Source organism: Eleutherodactylus coqui, chromosome 11 (assembly GCF_035609145.1).
Source record: "Eleutherodactylus coqui strain aEleCoq1 chromosome 11, aEleCoq1.hap1, whole genome shotgun sequence".
Taxonomy (NCBI): Eukaryota; Metazoa; Chordata; class Amphibia; order Anura; family Eleutherodactylidae; genus Eleutherodactylus; species Eleutherodactylus coqui.
In genome coordinates this window covers 77,961,319-77,981,014 of record NC_089847.1, presented here as the reverse complement: position 1 = coordinate 77,981,014, position 19,696 = coordinate 77,961,319, and the positions used below count along the sequence as shown (strand labels likewise).

Sequence of the window (19,696 nt, the reverse complement as noted above, 5' to 3'; positions counted from 1 at the left end):
CTCATGAGAGGAATTGTCTGCCGTCTGTGGTCGTCACAACCCTCCACTGCACAACACACTGTATTGCAGTCATTTTTTATTATGTTCATCTCTGTTGCATCTACATTTTGGTGGACACCTCCTTATAACCCTTCACATACAATGTTATACCTCCCACATCTCGGGGGGGGGCTGGTGCAGACATAAGAGGGTCTTCTGTACATGGGATAAGTAATTATACAAGCAGCCTTGGGTTATCTCTACAGTCTATACAAACTCTGCCCCGCCTACACCTCCCTTTAGCTGGCTGCCTCTCCGCCTCCTGCCTCCCCAGAACCGGACTTGAAGAGGGCTTTGGTTTTCTCCAGACTACTATTGATGGTCTCCCCTACACCTTTCTCCAGAAGAAATCCTTCCGAATCGGTCTCCACGTCCTCCACACCAGTAATCTTATCCATGGATGTTTGGAGTAAACGTATGCTTACTAGGACAGACACCTGCAAAAGAGAGACGCAGACATGATAACCAATAGACATTCTATACAATAATGTTCAGTGTATACAAGGAGTAGAGTTAGAACCCTCGGTATCATAATGGTAGTGTACCAGTAGAGTGTTATCGAATGGGTGATGTTTAACGTCTGAGGGTTTGAAACGGACAGAACTCACTCATTAAATCATTGCATGTATTTTTTTTCTCCCGTCTCTCCATGGACGAATGGTCCATGTGAAAAAGATTCCGAACACGTTCTAATCTGGTGCAATTCTTGGACTAGAACCACCCATGCATGCCATGCGTGCGCCTCCCCTTTTTTTTTTTTTTACGGACCTATTTATGTCCATGGGAATTTTAAATGACAGCAGCTGGACCAGTTTTTTATTTTCTTTTTTTTTTTTTTTTACGTGCTTGAAAAATGGATGACTCGTACAATAAAAATGCGAAAACTGATGTGAAACGCATGTATACTCAGTGATATTGGTCAGTTTTTCACTGACCAATTGCACTTGCCTGTATGACTATAGCCTAGGACTCCGATATTTCTCTTTAAGTGTTCTTCCTAACTCACAGAGCTGGCAGACTAGTGCTGTGCATGGCAATAGCCAGTATTTGTCCCAGGATGTTTGCACAGCCTTCCTAACTGGAATAAGTGTTGGAACTTGTACGTTAGTGAAAGGACACTTGCTCTATTTGGCCAATCATTCAATTGATTGGAACAACATGTACTTGCAATACCGTTTCATGAACTTCTCTTTAGCCTGGATGTGTGCCACCTATTGTTACAGGGGGAAAGTAGAACTAATGCCTGGTGGGTGACGTCTCCAGGTCACAGGGAGGCTGAGCTACTTGCTAAATTAAAGGAGCTCTCAGCAAACCTGACACTGTGCTACAGCTACTGCAGAGCGTGAGGAGCAGCAGTGTGAGTACAGGAGAGCGAGAATACTTGTCATTGCTCTCCCCTGTAAACCTATAGACCCTGCAGCGCAGAAATCCCTTGATCGGCAGAGATCCTCTGTATGACTTCAAATGCTTAAAGGGGTCCTGTCATTAGGAAAAAAAAAACAGTACTTGACCTATTCCTCCCCAGGCAGTCTCCTTAACGCGTCTTCCCCATGCTGATCTTCTCCTGGCTCCTTCAGTCCCCCGGGTCATGTCACCTACAGCGGGCTGGATACTCTTCTTCCTATGACATTACGGACATTCTCGGCAGTCTCTTTCCTGCAGGTCAGTGTACGCTACGTCATTAGTGATGTAGCGTTCACTGCCTGGCAGGTAATGCTGAATCCAATGTTGGGCCATTGCCATGACTGCGCATGCGCGCTATCTCACGGCAATAGCATGGGATAGCGTACACTGACCTGCAGGAAAGAGACTGCCGAGAATATCCATAATGTCACAGGAAGAAGAGGATCCTGCCAGCTGGAGGTGATGTGATCCGGGGGACTGAAAGAGCCAGGAGAAGATGTGGTAAGAAGACTGGCTGGGTAGGAATAGGTGAGTATTGATTTTTATTTTCTAATGACAGAACTCCTTTAAATAGAGCCAGTTGTAATCTTTTCCCAGCGTTGAAGGTAGCTAAATTCCCCCTCCCTCTCTTTTTCATCTCCTATAGAAGTCCATGGGAGCTTCCAGCGTATCTTGGCAAAAGATAGGACAAGACCTATCTTTTCAAGAATCGCTCATCTTAATGAATACATTAGAAACCAATGCTTCAGCTGGTCACGATTTTTTGACGCAGCTAAACCAGCTGCGTATACAGAGCCATGTGAATAAGGCCTTAAGCTGTTTTCACGTGGACGAGTGTGATGTAGGTCGGTGAAAAACTAATAGTTTTCCCTGCGATTTCACAGTGATTTCTATGCATGTATGATGCATGTTGGCATTACAAAATGTGCGCAATTCACATAGAATACAGGTATGATGCTTTTTTTTAATGCTCCTATAGAAAATAATGGCTGATTCAAAAATAGAACATGAAGCAACAGCTCAAGCTCAGACTATCGATCCAGGTGAAAAATCGCTTATGAATGAACCTATTCAAATAGATGGGTTCTGAGAATCGGATAGAACTTGCATGGGAACATCTCCCATATGAATACCCCCTTAGGGCCCATTTACACAGCCGTAGGCGGTTTACGCGTGCCCGCTGGCGCTGTATAAACGACTGCACAGCAAAGGGCCCGCTACATATACGCCAAGGCTGCAATGCCGTGAGGCCTGGGGAGACATTCCCCCTTCTCTCCCCCTTGCCGGCTCACCTCCTCTATCCTCCCTTCTGGGTTGTTTGCAATGTGAGGGGGTGGGGATAAGCCCTGCCCCTTGTCTGCAGCCAGCAGTGGGAGGGGTGGAGCTTAGCTCCACCTACATCTCACTCCTCCCATTGCAAGGGGTGGAGAGAAGAAGGGGGAGGGAGTTGAGCACTGCTAAACTCCCTCCCAACTCCCTTCTCCGGCAGCTAGCATAGGCTCCCATTGGAATCTGTGAAGCTGCCGCCAGCGTGAAAGCGCCGCAGAAGTACACTCCTGTGCACTGATGCATTGTAAGCCAATGCATCAGAGGGGTAGCGTATATCAGCCGGGCGTGAAAACCTGGCCGATATATGCCGGTGTGAATAAGCCCTTAGCAAGCTAACAGCCTGAAAACCCGAGATCACAATTTTTTTTTTATTATACTCAGCAAAATAATTGGTACGCTGTATTTTGTAGGTTGATTTCTTTAATTTATGTGTGTTTGTGTGTTGTTGGTTTTCTTTTTAAACGGATAAAGTGACATTTTGGACAAAGTCCTAAATCTGTAGGATGTGGTTTCTGTAGACATTACAGATGGGGGAGTGATTGCTCAATCCAAGTAAACTTTTCAACAATGCTGCCAAGTAACTCTTAGCACATGATTCCTGCAATGCACTGTAAATTTATCCTTAATCTGATCATTGCCATGTTCACCAACACACTGGTAATCAATATCTAACTTGAGCTGAAAAATCATGTTCACAGAAGGGCAGGAAGTTGATATCCGGGGAGTTTTATGGCAAGAACGTTACACTAAATAGCTAGTGACCATTGGTGATTTTCCAGTCCTGACGAACAGAACATTGGCTCTGCAGCTTTTGTGTGCGGTCTCATATTTAGGTTTTGTTCAGATTTTTAAATGCGTTTTTTGAAGCCAAAACCATGAGTGTATTCAAAAAAGAGAAGTGGTTTATGTCCTTTATGCTTTCTCTGTTAGGCTGCCTGCACACGGGCGGGTTGGATTCTGCATGCAGAATCCCGTAGTGTAATCCGGCCCTGGCAGCAGTGGCGTCTGCACATACCTGCCTTTCTTTTTTTTTCATTTGCACTACGGATGGCCCGCAGGGCTCGCCGTCGGACATTCACAGAACAGTTTTTTTAAACTCCTGCTTTAGGCGATGACGCGGAATCCATAACCTTTCCGCTATGTCAATTGCTGAGAAGCCGCGGATTGGACGGCTTCCATTGACTTTAATGGAAACCGTCCGCACGGAATCCGCGCAAAAATGGAGATTGCTGCGATTTTCCCCCTGCAAGTTGCAATTGGTTTCCGTTTGTGTACAGGAAAAATTACTTTCCCATAGCAGGGTGTGGACAGTATTTGCTGCGGAACCGGACGCCCGTTCTGGATTTCACAATGCAAATCCACTACATAAAAACACCATCAAAACTTGCAATTGGGACTGCACCCTTAGGCCACCTTCTTACAGCCTATAAATGCTGTGGAAAATGTCTGCACATACTCTGCAGCATATTTGAAATGCGCTGCAGATCCTAAATCTGCAGCATGCCTAAGGTTCTGTTCACATCTGCAGGATGGCTTCCATTTATGATGGAAGCCATAGCACAATGCTGTATACCTCCAGGAGTTGACAAAGCCCATTGCATGCAGCTTTATTCTTCTAGACAGGTCTGACAAAATTTACTGCAAGCCACAACTGCAAATGTGAACATAGCCCAAGTTGTCCCAATTTTTTTCTCAATATGCTACTTTTGTTATAGAAAATACACTCTTTGTTTTAAAAAAATCCAGCACCTAGAAGTTGTCAATTTGCTGCAAAGCAGGTCATGCAGTTACATTTCAGGCAGATATACAGAACAGTCTTGTTACCTGAGGCCCTAAAAGTGGTTCCACTCTTGGCCTATAAAAAGACTATTTGTGACTAGTGGACCTCTTTTTCTGCTTGTGTAGACCTTGTTGACCACTAGACGCTTCTATGATGCAATTGAAGAGATTTCACAGAGTTTGAGAGGGGGAGCATTATTGGAATGCTAGAAGCTGCATGGTCAGATCGATGAATTTCTCACCACCTAGGTCATTCTAACCAGACTGTTGGGAGGTGTTGGGACCAGTGGATCTATGAGGACATGGACACAAGGCGACCAGGCTCACATCGCTTGGGACACCACCTTCCACAGGTTTCAATTTTGCACGATCTAGAGGCTCAGTTACAGCAAATATGGACCGATATGCTGCAGGACAGCATACGGAACATCTTGCATCCAAGCTAGAGGCGGCCCAACACGGTGCTCAAGTCTCCCTTCAAGTGTTCAGTTTTCCACAGTAAATTATCTTTTAGCTGTGATACGGTTGGGCATGCAGGCTCTAGTATCCTGCTGTACCACCTCTAGCTTAGATACAAGGTGTGATACAGGCGGGTACGGAGGAATACAGGTTCCGTATGGTATCCAGCAGCATGTTGGTCCACATTTGCTGTAACTGAGCCTCTAGCTCATGCAAATTCATAGCCTGTTGAAGGTGGTGTCCCAGATGGTCCTCAACAGGTTCTATTGGCGTTAAATCTGGCAACTGGGCAGCCCACAGAAGCATGGTAATGTCTTCTGGAAAATGTCTTTTGGAAGCCCTGCCATGAGGGGAACACATGTGGCTGCAGGATATCATTATCCCTCGAACCACTAGTAGGGGAAATCGACTGCCATATACGATTGCTCCCCAGACTATCACAACAGCAGTTGAGGCAGTGTGCGGCTCCAGAGCAATGGCAGGATTTAGGCGCTCTCCCCTAGGTCTCCAGACACGAACTCGTCTGTCTTCGGCCCAAATTAAACCTGGATTCGTCACTGAAGATAGCCCAGTTCAATTCTATAGCAGTCCAGTTTCGTCATTCACGACACCACCGGAAACAGAAGCAACAGTGGGCAAGTGTAAAAGGGGCCTGTAACGATGGTGCCACCTGTCTCAAGGTGGCGGACAACGAAACAGTTGGAGCTGCTCATGCTGGTAAGATGATTCTCGCTACTGGTGGTCTGTCAAGGGCCTGAATCCTGTCACCATGTCTGCGTACCCTCATGCATCCACTGGTCCCAACACATAACAGTCTAGTCAGAACGGCCCAGATGGCAGGCAATTCGTTGATACAATCATCCAGCTTCTCACATAACAATAAAGTGCCCCTCTCAAACTCTGATAACGGGGTGAAATCTCTTCTCTGCGTCGTCAACAGGCTCTACACAAGTGGAAAAAGAGGTCATTACATACAAGTAACCTCTGAGAACCTTTTTATAGGCCAACGGTGGAACCACTTTCAGGGCCTCTGGTGGCAAGACCGTTCATCTAATCACACCACAATTTTAATCATTTCATATTTGCCAGAGATGGGACTGCATGCCAAGTTTTGTAGCAAAACGACATCTCCTTCTAGGGGCTGGATTTTTTTTTTTTTGAAAGAGTGTATTTTTTGTCAAAATAAATTTTTCATGAAGTAACAATTGTGGAACAGCTGTTCTTAAAACTCTGTGTTGTGCTGTTCCTCTGCTATTCCTCCTAGAAATGTATGAATACATTGACAATAGGCCATTACCAGTTGGGTGTGTCTTCTTACACAATCTTATATTGTCCAATAAGTGCTGACACTGCAATATTGTGTAGTGACACACCTGATTGACAAGGGGAGTGATTGCTTCCAGTTCTCAAATTAGTCATAAATAATGAGGAAAAGTGGAACAGTGTAAAACAGCGATACTCCAGAATGGTTACTTCATAAGCAGTGCAAGCATTTACTGAAGCTAGTAATGTCAGGAGTGGCCCATTTTAAGTGTCACATAATAAAAAATACAAATTAATGTTACCTCTAATCACTGCAAACGTTAAGGGTATGTTCACACATAACGAAAATGCTGTGAATTTTCTGCATAATTCTGGTTAAAAAAAACAAAGAGGATTTTGTCTCAAAATCAGCTACGTTTGTACAGCTGATTTCAGCAACCATAGAATTCCCTCCTCATCTCTGAAGTCTTTATTCTGTCAGCACACCCCTTCACCTGGTACCCAGCAACCTCTAGTAAGCGCCACGCCAGTGGACAGCTGATGGCACTTCCGCATCACTTGACCAGCTGCGCTAACTAGAGGGTGCCAAGCAAAAGGGAGCTCTGACAGCGCAAAGACTTCAGAGGTGAGGCAGAACGCCGTGACTGCGTATCCACAGTTGATTCAAAGACAAAATCCGCACCAATAGTACAGAGGTACTACTCTTGTCACCACCACAATAATGGGTGGAGACCTACACTGACAGTTAAGGGCTAGGGTATGCCCCCAAAGACTGGGTATGGAGGTTTAGGGTTAGGGTTATTTTCAGTGTTAGGCTTACATTATTAGCCGTATGGCTGCAGTAACTTCAAAGTATACACAGCAAATAATGTAAGCCTTACACAGAAACTAACCCTAACCGTAACCCTCTATCGCAGCAATAAATCATTGCCCACTCTGGGAGCGGAGGTAGGAGACTGCCGCTGGGACGAGAGTGACAGCGGGGTGGCCGGTAAGGGGAGTGGAGGTGGAAGACTGCCGCCGGGAAAACTGACCGTGGGGTGGCCAGTAAGGGAAGCGGAGGTGGGAGACTGCCGCCGAGGAGACTGACAGTGGGGTCGGTAAGGGTAGCGGAGGTGGGAGATTGCCACCGGAGGAGAGTTACAGTGGGGTGGCAGGTACGGGGAGTGGAGGTGGGTGACTGGCGCTGAGACGAGAGTGACAGCGGGGCCGGTAAGGGGAGATGGTAAGGGGAGATGCAGTCACAGCAGCGCTGCTGGGAGGACACAGCCCGCGGCTACAGTCAGAGCGGAGGCAGGAGCAGATGGCAGCGGCACACTCACATCTGCGGCTTGTCTGAAAGGCAGTGGGACACTCTCATTGGAGACTGGAGTGGTGAGTGCCAGGACCTGTGAGGCCGAGAAAGGGGAGGCAGCTGTGCAGCCAATCAGGAACAGGGGCCATCAATGGCCTGTCAATCTTGTCTCCACCACTACTTCTGGTGGTGACAAGATACAATAGTATCTGGTGCAGATTTTTATATTTTTTTTTCAAATCTGTTTTTATTAAGATTTTCATCACTAATATAATACTGAGTATACATACAAGTAGTTCAATAAACTCGTATGAAGAGCAAGATATTACTGGCTCGGGTTGGTATCCCCAAGCCCGTGCAGTCTAACCGAGTAACATTACCTTAAAACTTTACTTAACAAAGTTAGAACGAAACAGACAAAGACATTAAGGACGGAAGGAGGGGGTGTGAGGGAGGGGGGTAAGGCTGGGGAATATAGAATGGGTTTAGATAGCGAAGTGAATCACACATATGCAACCTTTTAGTCGGGGTGGGAACATAGTTAACAGGGGACTCGCGTTCCAGCCTCAGGCCAAATCCAGTTTCAGCCAGAACGCAAGCCGAGTCGAGAAAGCATGTCCGCCCGTCAGATGAAGGACCGCCCCACCTCAACCTGGTGCAGATTTTGACTCTTGTTTCTTTTGCCAAAATTCGGAATTTCCACAGCATTTTCACTATCTGTGAACATACCCTAAAACTAGATGTCGCTATCTGAGCAAGAAAAAGTAAAACAGACAAGAGGATAGAAATAAACTCGTCCCTTTCTGTTGCATATAGTGCCATCTAGTTTATATTATAGTGTGAAATTCTGTATCTACCTTTGGGAATGTATTTCACTGTAAGGAAATATTGTTTCGACATTCATATATGCTCCTGAAAAGTTTGTCCTTACCTGTATAAGGAAAAATAAAGTTACACACGCCCCATTTGTGGCCATAATTCCAGTGTAGTAGCTTAATAAGACTTCCCGGCAGCCCTTCACCCAAATATTTAGTTCATCTGACTGGTAGTTGTAGCTGTAATGGGCTGAGTTATTGGTGATCTGCAATTGGATACAAGGTCTGGGAGAGCTGGGGTTACAACAGCTAAATGGGACACTGTCCATCAGGTATCTGCCATCCACATTGCTCTTAATGCGGCTGCACAATGAAGAAAAAGATAAAGGGAGTTGAAAGGGGGAACAGCATAAAATGAAAGCAAATTATGTGTGTTCAATTTCTGCCTTAGTTCCTACAGCAACAGTCTGCAAATATTGACTAATTGCACAATAGTTCTTCTGCCAGATAGTCAGGCTAGCCATTTTTCCACTTCCTCATTTGCAAATTTTAGTAACAGACATGGTTAAAATTGACATGCTCTCAAATGTCAGAGTGCTTCAGATCTAACTTATATTGAAATAACAGGGCTGAATTTACATGTCTAATGCTGCCAGACAAAGCAGACTTGGTGTTCCTGGCAAACGACGCTTCTAATGGAATTAACAGTAAAATGAGGAACTTTGAAAGTCAGTGTGGTTACAAATTTCATAAGGAAGGCAAATATACATGTAACAGATACACCTACCAATATTCTTGCTCTGCTCATCAGTTATATTGGCCGAAAAGCACAATATTTTATCACTTTTTATAGCTGTTTCTAGTGCAACCTGTTGAGAAGTATTCAAAGTATTCTATTTTCAACAGCTCTGCAGATAAATAAGCCCTGCATCTCAATCAAATTAGGAGATTGTCAGTTGGAACTAGCCCAATAACTAGAGCTAAATAGGAAAACGTTGACATTAACCATCTGTCTGTACCATTTTGCTCCTTTGTGCCCTGAACAATAGCTTCATTAATGACACAACTGTCCATTGGAAAGAGGCAGTCATTTTTTGGTAAATTGTATTTTTTAGGACAACCACATTATATATACCACTTTTCTACTGCTGAAAATAGTAAAGTTTAACTTTAATGAAATTGTGACTCACTCTTTAACTTCTTTGGAGGAGAAGTCCAGGTAGCGATTGCTGATCCATTGCACCTCGAACCAATCTTTATAGTGGTTGTTACCACAGCATTGGAAGTCCATTTGTAATTTGTCCATTGTCCTCTTCTGGTAGCAACGGCCTGGAGTGTCAGTGTCCTTGTAGAACCTGATCCCATTTCTTAAACCTAACTTCAGAGATTCCTCCAGACTTCCTCTCAATATGACACTGAGTAGCAAAGCAGCTACACAAAGCAAACAGCTCAGCATAGATATGAAAAAGTAAGGTAGCATGTAAGACTTCCAGCGTGGATATTTTGCCATATCAAGCGAATCTTGACTGATTTTCCCTGCCAACAAACCAAGAATGGCTCCAACAATTCCAGCTGTTATAACTGTGTTGGGAACTGCATGGGCCACAGTGTTGTCCATCACCTCGTTGTGTATCCATAGTTGCACCTTCAGGAAGATCCCCAATCCAAAGGTCACACACCCTATCAGAACACTGATCCATGATAGAAGCCATAGAGTTTGAGCTAGTTTAACCCGCTTCTGAAAGGTAAATTTAGTCTTGAAGAGGACCATCCTGAAGATGGGATCAGGGAAAAGGGGATTCAAGAGCCCCTTTGTATTACCCCTAGAGGGGTTGGATTTGGGGGGGTGAGAGAGACAGAGACCTGCAGGTTCCCAGTATCAGACAAGGGAGCAGGAAGAGTCCGAGGTGGAAAGAGAATCCGATTAGCTAGTTCATAATCCAGCACTCAGCTGTTTCTACTGCCAATCACTTATTAGAGCTCTCCCCTCCTGCCCTGCTGTGTCTTTGTCAACCTCTCTGAAATCTATCTTGTCCAGTTTGTGGCCTTTGTATGTTTATGTGACATTTCTATCCCAAGCCTATAGAAATGAACAACTAATACAGTTATGCAGTAGTTTCATTCATCAACAGCTATCAATTTAAGGCCTTGGGGTAAAAGATCCTAAGTATTTTTTGTGCAACTGTATCCCTTGTTCTGGCCACAGAGATGAGATGAATGAATAACTACTTAGTTGATCAGCGCATTGTAGCACAAACCTCTGTCTATGGCCACCAAATCCAACACTACAAATCAAATTTGGAGATTGTCGGTTGTATCTAGCCCAATAACTAGAGCTAAATAGGAACAAGTTGACATTAACCATCTGTGTGTACAGTTTTGTTCTTTTGCACCCTGGACAATAGCTTCAGTAATGACACAACTGTGAGTAAATGCATTGAAGAGACTGGCATAGTATTTGCATTTGACTTTACTGTGCATGCATGCAGTTCTTAGGCCTTTCATCTCACAGTCATCCTATTATAAGTATCCTGCACTTGTCTGACAGGTATCTCCTCCCTGATTACCGCAGACACAATCTTGTTAACAGATGCCAGCTCTCTAATACCATAATGACCCTGTTAGCAGCTTGCACATTTCACACCTATCTCCACCACACCCTGTGATTGCCGCTTTCTCTCCTTAACCTATGTCACTTTCACTGCATCCTTCTACCTGTGTGCCACCTAAGAGAACTCTCCATAACTGTCATTAATACAGCAATGTACCTGACTACAAAAAATGTCTGTACACTCTTAATATTTCTGCAGTTGAATCAGAGGAGTTAATAGAATGAGTGTAATAAACTAGTACGTATGCGTACAAACTGTTCCAGAATTCACATGCAAAACTTGTGGATGTAGCGCATATCATATACAAGTTACAAAAAAGCTATAAAAAGTCTACCCCTTCCGACACAATACTATTTTTATGATTAAATCCTCATGTAATTTGCGATGTTGTGAAATTTAAACTAGTCCAATTCTTGGCACAACTACCTAGTAGAAGCAATGAGTCCATACTCTCCCTCCCAAATTATGTTCTTTAGGATTTCAGCATAAAATCATTGATAAACTAGTTCTATTCCAACCGTAGTTGCATAAAATGTTGCTTGGCTGCTTTTTAGCTGTGCTGCATTAGAAAACAGTTGTGATGTATGATTACAGTTTAGCTACAGTACCTACAGGGAGTTTGGGATAGTCTGAGGCTCATTGGTTCAAGAAGATACTCTTCCTGCGTCATCATTGTACCAGGCTACAGCTTTCTCTCTTCCCCTGCAGCTCTGCCTCCTCAGATTTGCTGCTGTGCTTGAGGGGCTTCAAAGAAGGGCAACTAAATTAATAAACGGAATGCGAGAACTGGAATACCCAGGCCGCTGTGGGGGTCACTATTACTACTGGGCCCACTGTGGGGGTCACTATTACTACTGGGGCTGCTGTGCGGGGTCACTATTACTGCTGGGGCTACTGTGTAGGTCACAATTAATACTGGGGCTGCTGTGGGGATCACTATTACTACTGAGGCTGCTGTGGGGGTCACTATTACTACTGGGGCGGCTGTGGAGGTCACTATTACTGCTGTGGACGTAGTGGGGGGTCACTATTACTGCTGGGGCCACTGATGGGGTCACTATTACTGCTGGCACCATTGTGAGGGACACTATTGTTGCTAGGGCTCTTGTGCGGGACACTATTACTGCTGGGGTATGTTTACACGTGGCTGCTGCGGAGACTACTGTGGGGGTCAGTGTTGCTGCGGAGACCACTGTGGTGGTCAATATTACTGCTGAGGCCATTGTGGGGGTCACTATTACTAATAGTATCCCCTATATCAGCCCCAGTAGTAATCGCTTCCCCCGGAGACCCATATACTTACCTACTCCTCATCGAAGCGCTGCTGCTTCTCTGCTCGGCGCTGTTAGTGGCGATGATCCCTGGTGCGCACTGTGACGTCAGTGTGTGCGTCCAGATGCCTCCTCCCCTCTGCTCTCACGGAACCAAGGAGGAGATGACAGGGGAGAAGGATCCCAGGTGCACACTGACGTCACAGTGTGCACTTGGGATCAGCACTGCTGAGTGAATACCGGCAGGGGAGCTGCGGCTCCCTAGCCGGTATTCACTACCATGGTGAGCAGCCACTGGCCTATGTTATAGATGATTAGGTCATGTGATACAGGCGTCCAATGAAATTGCTGCTCATATGCAAGATGGAGGACACATTTGGTGATATCAGCAAGGTGTCCTGCACTCTGACCCCTGTAGTAAGCATTATGGGAAATACAATTTTCCCGTGATTTTCGCCAAACATTGGTTCAGAATTACCCTATCCGGTTTGGTAAAAGTCAGGATGATTTTATCTCCCAGCCAATCAAGACAAGCAACACTACCCACCACAAGTTCACCATGTGCATGGAGAGGTGATTTCTATTACAGTAAGGGCAAAATAATTATAAAATAAAGAAATAAAACCGCCATTGAGAAAAACATGGACATTAGGTAATTGTCACATACACAGTTTCAAAAAAAGTATGTAAATTTGTTGGAATTATCTAGATATTTGCATTGATTACATATAAAATGTAGTCTGATTGTTATCCAACTCACATTGAAAGGCCCTTGCAGACAGGACAACCGTCGGGCACTAAAGCTCCCGCTAGCCGTCCCAGCGATGATCGCTCCTGTGCTTTCACTTACATTGGTTCCTGCTATTGGCGATCACAATATAAATTCCAATCTTATATATAAGTATGTATTTTGGGAAGGAAACCTACAGAAAAACGGGTAGAACACACAAACTCCATGCAGTTCTTGCCCTTGGATAGATTTTAACCCAGGACAATAGCACTGCAAGTCAAGAGCACTAAGCCTTGTCTATTTTAATTGATGTGGAAGAAAGAAAAACCATAGAACACAAATTATAGGCCATGGTAAAAGAGAATTTGTGTCATTTTCCCCACAATATTATGGCAATAAACCACCACAAAACATTGGCTGTAGCTGATTTGGGGAGTTTTCAGTTGTCTTTGTTATAGGTACATTTTGGCTGACAGCAGGAGCATTGTGGTTGCTATATGTATATCTACATTTCCCCTTTTCCCATTTAAACAACGTAGGAGTGTGTCTGCTAATGGGATGCAAATAACGAAGATGGAACAATACCTCTAAAGCGCCACCTATTTGATGGCAGTATTACTACAAATCAATGTCAGACCCTTTAAACAAATCTTCGTAGCAATGATTGGGAATTAAAAACCCAAGCCAAAAAACCATACACAGACAGGTGTTTCGGGGTTTTTGCTTCTCATCAGTGTGCAGTAGGTTTCCAAAAGGTGGCGCTGCAGAGGCATTGTTCCATCTTCCTTATTTGCATATATTTCCCAGGTATATGGCCCTATAAGCATCCTCACTCAGCTTCCTAGGTGTCTCCTCACACACCTTCTAGGTGCTCTCCTTAAGGAAAGAAGACCTGCTAATGGAATGACATGTATTTTGGATTCCTCTGCAGCTAATGTATATAGAGAGTTCATATGCCTGCAGGCATTGCTAGCAAAAACATTGTAACAGATCATGTTGGCACAAGTACTTGTGCTCCTGTGGTCACAATGCCAGAAATGTATGGTGCCAAGGCTAAACTGCTATAAACTGCTATAGCCTGTCTCAAGAAGACTGATAGCGGTGGCATTGAGTGTATTACTCCGCTGTTTGTGGTTGTTTATTGGCGTGAGGGGATAGACAATGCCTCTCCTCCGGTCAAAAGAGATGGTCACGTGATTGGCACCAGTGACATTTGTCACGAGTGCCAATACCCCAACCACAAATGGTGGAGTGATACACTGAGCACTGCTGTATCTTTGTGAGGCAAACTATTGTGCAGTACATTAATTGCACTGTCGGAAGGGGTTAAAGAATGTTTGAAGACTATACCTACTTCAATGTTTTCTCCAGATGATGAATGAAACACCGAAGACTAAACCTGGACTTGCCTGTAAGGCTAAGGCTACATGGCAACCTTGGCTGTGTGATAAACTCATGTGTGCTTAACTCCTGACTCTGAGCAGCAGCTGCCTTTGCTTATAAACACATGCTTTTTATCTACCTGAAAATCATAAGCAAATAATATAGTCACATTTATGAGTTTTGCATATATACTGATCAGTCATAAAATTAAAACCACTAACAGGTGAGAAGAATAGCACTCATTATCTCATTACAATGGCAGTTGGAAAACGGTGGAATATACCAGTCAGTTCCTGAATTTGATGTGTTAGAAGCTAGAAAAATGGGCACACGAAAGGGTCAGAGCAACTTTGACAATGGACAAATTGTGATGGCTAGCTAGCTGGGTCAGGGCATCTTTAAAACAGCAGGTCTTGTGCGGTGTTTCCAGTATGTGGTCGTAAGTACCATCCAAAAATGGACCAGAGAAATGTAAGGCCTCCTGCACACTACAGGGTCCTGCAGGATCCCGCAGCAGAATTTGACCCAGTGCCCAGCTGGTGACCCTGCTCACCTGTCCAGATTCATCTTCTTCTGTACTGCAGGAGCCCAGCTGTCGTGCTGGCGCGCATGCGCAGAACAAATAAAGCCGCTCTGTGGCTAGGCCATCAATGGAAGCCGTCAGTACGGAAATCCACACAGAATGGAGCATGGTGCGATTTTTTTGCCACGAATTGAAATTTCTGCTCGTGTGCAGGAAACAGCGGGTCTTCATAGGAGGCTATGGGCGGTATTTCCTGCTAAATCCAGGGGATAGCCGCTGAACCCGTTTAGTGGCCCAGAACACCATCCTGGACCCCTCCATAAATGTCATATATATTTGTCCTATGTAGATGCACTGTGCAAAGCTTGTCCTGTCATATCCAGTGTGTGTGTTGCACAGCTGCGGTGCTTGAGAGGTTAACAGTAATAAAATCATTGCCTGCATGTAGATGTATCAGTTTGTCTTGTCATGTGGTACAGGTGAGCCTATAAATGTGAGTGCTTGAGAGTGGGAGAAGAAGTCCATCTTCAAGGGGAGAGAGTGCTAACACAGAGCCAAATGGAAGCACCTTTAGCTTCCATGTAGGTGAAAGATGGAGGAAGAGGAGCGATATCCTGTATTGTTTGGAGTGTGGATGTGAAGGAGTCCCATCGGTAGAGAGAGCCCTACCAAAGTTCTAATCAAGGTACCAGTTCACACTACAGGCTTTTCCTGTGCGGCCACCCATAGTTAGGATCACCGCACAGAGGTACTTTATTGTGACACCCACATGCCTGCCATGTGGGGTGTTTATTGGCTAAGCCTTCTTTAATAATTGTCTGCCAGAGAGTCTGCAGAGTGACCCCTTCCCCCTTCCTCCTCTGGAGTGCTCCCAATCCAGGACCGGTGAAATACAGATAACGTGAACTGTTGGACTATATTTATCCTGTGTTTCCTCCCTACCTCTGAGCTCTAGCCTGCTAACGTTCTAAAGTGAATTGTACGTGCATTACCTTTTGTAAGAAGTTTATTGTTAAGTCCTGGGGACCCGAAGTACTATACAGAAGTCTCTGTGTTAAAGGGGTTGTCCCGAGGCAGCAAGTGGGTCTATACACTTCTGCATGGCCATAATAATGCACTTTGTAATGTACATTGTGCATTAATTATGAGCCATACAGAAGTTATAAAAAGTTTTATACTTACCTGCTCCGTTGCTGGCGTCCTCGTCTCCATGGTGCCGACTAATTTTCGCCCTCCGATGGCCAAATTAGCCGCGCTTGCGCAGTCCGGGTCTTCTCCTCTTCTCTATGGGGCTCCGTGTAGCTCCGTGTAGCTCCGCCCCGTCACGTGCCGATTCCAGCCAATCAGGAGGCTGGAATCGGCAATGGACCGCACAGAAGCCCTGCGGTCCATGAAGACAGAGGATCCCGGCGGCCATCTTCAGCAGGTGAGTATGAAGACGCCGGACCGCCGGGATTCAGGTAAGCGCTGTGCGGGTGGGTTTTTTAACCCCTGCATCGGGGTTGTCTCGCGCCGAACGGGGGGGGGGGTTTAAAAAAAAAAAAAACCCGTTTCGGCGCGGGACATCTCCTTTAATTTCTCCACCACGCAGCATACCGGTGTGTGGGAACGGTGGCGTCACGAGTGATAAGTACTACTACTCCCCCTATCCCATTTATTGGTATTCCCTATCATAGGGGTGTCAAAGCTGGCCTGCGATCCTACTCTGGACTTGGCTGCGTGTCAACCTTCAAGAAAAGGTTGATCCCTCCGAGGACCCTACAGCCGTGTAGGCCATGGAGGCCACCCAAGCCAGCAGAGGAGGTCACGTTGCTGCCGGCCATCCCGTCTCTGGACCTGCAGCGACCCAGATGGGTACTTCTACTGTGGCCACAGGGAAGAGAGGTCCACCGCTCCCTTGGATTATGGTCCACAAGGACAACCGGATGGCCCGCGCACTAATACCCCTGGTGTTGTATCCCTTCATACGGGATTTTGAGTACCCGGGGGTAAATGTCCGCTTTAGTGCCAAAGAGCACCTCCCCCTGGGGAAGGAACTGAGACCCCCGCTGACTGGGCCTCTGGAGGTCAAGATACTGGACCCGCCAATCATCACCGCTACGTCGGCCAGAAAGACACAAAGGAGGCTCCGTGACCCAGATAGCCTGTCATCAGTGGCTTCACTAGGGGTTTTCTCTTGGGGAAGCATGCCGTTCCCGTTGGGTTGGTCCATGGAATCGGAAACTGGAGAGATCTATGTCTCCCAGACCTTCGGAAAACAAAGGACTCAGTTTCAGTTTTAGAGGACTCTTTACATAAGAGACAATCCTGGTTTTTTGCTTGTTTCCTTCATAATACCAGGACTTTAAAGTCATGCTGAGTTTATAAATGTTTTTTTTTACATGCAAGTTATGTAACATTTAAAAATGTTCAAGTATAATAATAATAATAATAATCTTTATTTGTATAGCGCCAACATATTCCGCAGCGCTTAAGTATGTGCTGAAGGAAGTAAAGTAAAGGCGTATTAAGTTTAAAAAGTTTATTTGTTCATGCTCTCACTCTTAACAGTAATTTTTCATGCTTAAAGTCATTTCGTATAGTCATGCATAATTAAGGTCTAGTTTAATATAATCAATTCCATGCTAATTCATGCAAATTCAGTACAGTCACCGTATGTTTGAGACTGCGTGTATGGTATGATAGTTATATGTGTATGACTAGAGATCTCTTGTGTACCCCTTAGTCCAGTCTTAAGTGTTTAGCAGCCCGTTCAGTCTGTTACTGTGGGCGGAGCATTTCATTCACCTCAATCAAATCACGGACAGCGGTATTGACTTAAGCTACTGACTGCTCCGATGATATTTTTGCTCTTCTTTTTTCTGCCAGTCGCCTTTTCATATTTTTGAGTATGGTAACAGTGCGTTTCTCCTCTAAGTAAGAAACAGTGATGGTCATTCCACTGATCTTGCACTACTAGTCTTTGGAGCAAAGTGTTCTGTAAGAAGCTCCATAGCAATACTAGTGCTCTTGGATTCTGTCCAGCCTAGATTTTTTCGTAATGTACTTGCAAGTCAGTCCTTTACACGCTGTCATAAATAGAAGCCACAAACAGAAATGACACTTCCTTTAGTCAGCGTACACTGAAGGTGGGTACATCTATATATATAAAGCTGAAAGCCCTCACTGACTCACTCACTCACTGACTGACTCGCCAAAAGTTCTCCAACTTCCCGATGTCGTAGAAACATGAATTTTGGCACGAGCATAGATTATCTCCAAAATAGGAAAAGTAATTGGGTCCCAACTCGATTATTCAATTCTAGCGCAAAAGAATTGGCGTTGAAATTTAACGTACATAATCTAAATCTCTCACTTCCCAATGTCATAGAAACTTAAAACTTGGCACGGGCATTGAAGATGTCATAAATAGGAAAAGCTAATGGGTCCCAACTTGATTATTCAATTCTATGCACAAAAGAATTAGCGTCCAATTTTTATGTACGGAATCTAATTCTTTCACTTCCCGGTGTCATAGAAACTCGAAATTTGGCACGGGCATTGATTATGTCATAAATAGGAAAAGCTAATGGGTCCCAACTCCATTATTCAATTCTATGCGCAAAAGAATTAGCGTCCACATTTTACGTACGGAATCTAATTTTCTCACATAGAAACTTAAAATTTGGCACGAGCATTGATTATGTCATAAATAGGAAAAACTAATGGGTTCCAACTCGATTATTCAATTCTATGCGCAAAAGAATTAGCGTCAAAACTTTACGTACGGAATGTATTTTTCTCACTTTCCAGTGTCATAGAAACGTGAAATTTTTCAGGAGCATTGATTATGTCATAAATAGGAAAAGCTAATGGGTGGGTCCCAACTCTATTATTCAATTCTATGCGCAAAAGAATTAGCGTCCAAATTTTACGTACGGAATGTAATTTTCTCACATAGAAACTCGAAATTTGGCACGAGCATTGATTATGTCATAAATAGGAAAAGCTAATGGGTCCCAACTTGATTATTCAATTCTATGCGCAAAAGAATTAGTGTCAGAATTTTACGTACAGAATGTATTTTTCTCACTTTCCAGTGTCATAGAAACTAGAGATGAGCGAACGTACTCGTAACGAGTACTTACGCACCCGAGTACCGCCATTTTCGAGTACTTCAGTACTCGGGCGTAAAGATTCGGGGGGCGCCGGGGGGCGGGGAGAGGCGCGGCGGTGCGGGGGGGAGCAGCGGGGAACAGGGGGGAGCCCTCTCTCTCTCCCTCTCCCCCCCACTCCCCACTGCTACCCCCCGTGCCGCCACGGTGCCCCCCCGAATCTTTACGCGCGAGTACTGCTGTACTCGAAAATGGCGGTGCTCGGGTGCGTAAGTACTCGTAACGAGTACGTTCGCTCATCTCTAATAGAAACGTGAAATTTGGCACGAGCATTGATTATGTCATAAATAGGAAAAGCTAATGGGTCCCAACTCCATTATTCAATTCTATGCGCAAAAGAATTAGCATCCAAATTTTACGTACGGAATGTAATTTTCTCACTTTCCGGTGTCATAGAAACGTGAAATTTAGCACGAGCATTGATTATGTCATAAATAGGAAAAGCTAATTGGTCCTAACTCGAATATTCAATTCTAGCGCAAAATAATTAGCGTCCAAATTTTACGTACGGAATGTAATTTTCTCACTTTCCGGTATCCATTTATCCATGCCTGAAAGCGCTGTGGAATAAGTTGGCGCTATGCAAATAAAGATTATTATTATTATTATATGTATGCGTTTTTGCACGCAGTGAACAAGCT

General features: G+C 44.7%; 1 protein-coding gene across 1 annotated transcript; it reads right to left on the bottom strand.

Annotated features, from left to right (window-relative positions):
• Positions 1 to 25: 25 nt before the first annotated feature.
• Positions 26 to 10,153, bottom strand: ROM1 (retinal outer segment membrane protein 1). The gene is made up of 3 exons (XM_066583964.1): positions 9,573 to 10,153; positions 8,499 to 8,745; positions 26 to 476 (listed from the first exon to the last, which is right to left on the bottom strand). Exons 1-3 carry the CDS (start codon positions 10,151 to 10,153, stop codon positions 279 to 281), a joined length of 1,026 nt encoding a protein of 341 aa, XP_066440061.1. The 3' UTR covers positions 26 to 278.
• Positions 10,154 to 19,696: the final 9,543 nt, after the last annotated feature.